Source organism: Pyrgilauda ruficollis, unplaced genomic scaffold (assembly GCF_017590135.1).
Source record: "Pyrgilauda ruficollis isolate IOZ18807 unplaced genomic scaffold, ASM1759013v1 scaffold119, whole genome shotgun sequence".
In the NCBI taxonomy this organism is placed as follows: domain Eukaryota; kingdom Metazoa; phylum Chordata; class Aves; order Passeriformes; family Passeridae; genus Pyrgilauda; species Pyrgilauda ruficollis.
This window is the reverse complement of record NW_024510210.1, coordinates 715,624-719,177: the sequence shown is the minus strand read 5'-3', so window position 1 is coordinate 719,177 and position 3,554 is coordinate 715,624. Positions and strand designations below refer to the sequence as shown.

The following is a 3,554-nucleotide window of genomic DNA, read 5'->3' as shown; positions in this document are numbered from 1 at the left end:
GGGGGAGCGGGCGGGGGCCGCCGCGCCCCTCTCCGCCCCGGGGGCAGGACCGGCCCGCGGCCCGAGCGCACACGCTCCGCGCGGCAAACTTCAGAGGCGGCGCAGGGGCTGGCGGAGCGCGGAGCTGGGCGCGGGCCCTGACGGACAGCGCCCCGTCCCCCGCCTCCCCATGGCCGGCAGGCCCGGCCCTCCGCCGGCTCGTCCCGGGCCGGGCGCCCTTGCGCCTCGGTGCCCGCCGCTGCTCTGGAGCGAGCCCTGACGGGCTGCGAGCGCCTCGCTATCCGGAACGCGCGCCCTCGCAGTCGGGAGGGGAAAGTGTTAGGGATGTTCCCCGGGCGGAACGGCGATCTTCATTCAGCGGATTCATAGTGACGGGCTAAAAAGAGTTAAAGCACGGCTGAGAAAGCTCAGGCACCTGAGACCCAGCCATAGCCGGAGGGGAGGGCAGGAGAGCCTTCGCGGAGGAGGAGGGGGCTGAGGAGATGTCTGCCATTAGGCATGTTTATCCTGACAAGTGGGAGATTCGTAAGGTGCTGCTTCGCTTTCTGGGTTTGTAGGCTGGGAGGCTGGTGGGTGTCATGAGGGGAAAAGCTGAGAACTGGCTGCTCCATTTAACTTCATTTTTTTTTTCTCTCTCTCTTCCTTTTATAATACTTCAGGCAAATATCAAAGGCCACGGTAAGCTCAGGAAGTTCAGACTGGGGTAGATGTTCAGCCTCCTGTTTAAAGACTGCTGATAACGGTTCTAGAAATAGCATCATCTTCTAGTAGAAGCTTTTTTTCGTCTTAAAGGAAAAGGTATATCATCGAAATGAGCTGCATTTTGGGAAAGGAGAGGGTATTAATGAGAAAAGTTGTTTACTGATATAACTTGCCTCCTAGTGCTTTGGCAACATTGCTTACGTCTGAAAGGCATTCCCCCCTCCACACCCCCGCCCCCCGTTTTAAATAGAAAAATGATATCTGTAAAACGTGATTGTATAAGCCAGGCATAATTCCACCAGTAATCAGGTGACTCGCTCAGGCTGGCTTGTCATTGTTAAGAATTAATAATAGATAATAAAATAGTGTGTAGCTGTTACAGTTGTTACCATTGTAATCATATTCTTGTGGGCCAGAGATTTTGGTAACATCAGTATACGTTTTCACATCTACCCATGTGAAACTCTCTGCTAGTGTCAATAAATGCCACACAGATACTCATCTTGGTGCTGGAAAAACCAGTGTCATTTGTTTGCTTCTCCAAACATGCAATTGGTGAGAGGTACTGTCAGTCAGAGCTCTTCCTCTGAAACTAAGCATCGGGCTTCAGCAGTCCTGCTGCTTAACCTACTGCAGTGAAGAAGGGGCAAATTTTAAAGAACTTCATAGACCTAGAGGCACCAGAATATCTTTTAGGGAAAAACAGGTTCAAGAGGGCTGTCAGATTATTCATATGCATGTAAACTCTCAAAGCTATCAGAGATATCTGTAAAGTACAAAGCCCAGTGATCGTGTGTGACCAGATTTTGAATTACTGTATACAATTTGCCTATAATATTTATATTATTTTACATATTGTTTGGCTATATTTTGGTAGTTTGGCACTGACCAAGATGGCTGTGCTGTTCTGTAGCTTGACCTCTCTCCAGGACAGACAAATATATCAACTGCAAAGTGATATTAGTGCCAGAGTGTGGTTTTTATCCTGTGGGACCACAAGGCCATTGCTAGCTTGGGATTCGGGCTTGCTGCAGAGTGAGCTCTGGACAGCCTGGTGATCAAGCAGTAATTTCTTTGTCCTTCTCCTTTAACAAAAATCTTGCTTCATTTTTTTTGAGTAGCAGCAATTTGAAGGTGCTGAGATGTTTGCAATACAGGTGCTTGGGGATGGAAATTTTTCAGTCTGGTGGAGGAGGGAAACTGTTTGGGCATCACTGCTTGTAAACAAAGGCATCTATTCTCCAAAGCTCTGAGCTCTGAGTGCACTGTGTGAGCAAATGCCCACGTCTCTGGAGATAACAGCAGTAAATGTAATCAGCTGTGTCTCAAAGCAAGTGCAACATTTCCTTCCTGATCTTGCCTCTTAGAAGTGGCTTATATCTGCCATTTTGTTATCATTGATTGCATGTTTGTCTTCTTGCAGGCACTCCTGGTTTGCTCCTGTGTCAGCAGCAGATTTCCCCAGTTGAGGAGACCATGTTACATTTGAGATCCCTAATGAATGCTGCACTAATTAACTTTGGTCCTAGAAGGTCATTGAATGATGCAGTGGGATGCTCTTATTAACCTTATCCTGAGAGTTACAATCTGTACTGACACAGTAAGTCTATTTTTTTTTCTGTTTAGCTCAAGCTGCCCTCACACAACACAGTGCACTCAGAAAAAAATCCCCAAGCCTGCTACACACAGCGTCAGAATAAGTTTAACTGTTTGACCTACAACAGTTCTGTCATCATCAATTGACACATTCGTCTTTCTTTTCTTGAAATAAAGCTTTTCCCCAGTGTTCTGGCAGCAGCACAAGGATTGCTGGCAATGAAGTCACCTTCAGAGCTGAGGCATTTGTGAAACAAATGCATTTCTGGAAGCAAGTAAGGCAGCTTGCATCAGAGTTTTTGTTATGGCTATGCTGCAGCCAGAACTTACCAAGTATTTGTGTTGAGTATTTGTAATTGCTTGACTTATATTTGCCCATTTGGGCACAGCTCATGATGGGAGTACCTTTTTCTTTAAAAAAAAGGAGGAAGGGAGACCGGGTGTGTTTCAGGAAATCAAGAAAACACGTAGAACAACTAAGTCACTAATGGAATACAGCAAGCCAGACTTTTTTTCATGCCAGGAAATCAGTTTGTGAATCTGTAGTTAAACAGGAGGACAAAGTGACTGAAAACAAGGAAAACATTGCCGTGGTTAAAGGAGGCCATTTCACCAGAGGCAGTCACCTCTAGTCCAGGCTGGAGAAGGGAAATGCCATTGTAGGCTCAAGGATTGTTACACCTATCAAAAATGTTTCTGTTATTAGCTGTGCCAAACTTTCTGCCTCACTCTCCCTCTTATATGCAGTCACCCTTCTGTTCTTAATGGGTATACCTTCTTCTGCTGGTGCTGAAACATAGAAAATGCTTGGATGAACATACAAGAGAATGGAAACCTGAGTAACTACAGCTGGGGTTTTTTTTGAGATGATGTTTTCTGAGCAGTGTCTTTCTTGAGATGAGTTAGTTATTCTTCACAGAAGGTTTTAGGAATGCTTTTAAGGGGAGGTTAGTTAGAAAACAGGGGTATGTCTCCATCTGGGCTTTCCCTCATCATTGACTTTTAGAGGTCATATGGAAACAGGTTTGTGTTAACTAAAGGGAAGGTGGTATCATCACTTTGATGATGTTAACATGAAAAAAAAATAGCTGTCCTTGAGTATAATGGAGTCATTTGAAGATTTTGAGATCAGAATTACATACTCTGATGAAAGAAGGGACAGTAGTGTATTTTCCTTATGGTTTTTGTAAAATCTTGGGGCTTTTTATTTTAACTCACATGTCATTTATTGACATGTGCTCAGATTTTTAAAACAT

The 3,554-nt window shown here is 45.2% G+C and overlaps 1 protein-coding gene across 1 annotated transcript in view; it reads right to left on the bottom strand.

Moving 5' to 3' along the window:
* The window catches only part of SYT9 (synaptotagmin 9), a 63,128-nt gene extending 60,678 nt beyond the window's left edge, over positions 1-2,450 (bottom strand). The window contains exons 1-2 of the mRNA XM_041485763.1: positions 2,422-2,450; positions 74-348 (exon numbers count right to left, since the gene is read on the bottom strand). Coding sequence (XP_041341697.1) covers positions 74-348; positions 2,422-2,450 — 304 coding nt within the window. The remainder of the gene's footprint in view (positions 1-73; positions 349-2,421) is intronic.
* Positions 2,451-3,554: the final 1,104 nt, after the last annotated feature.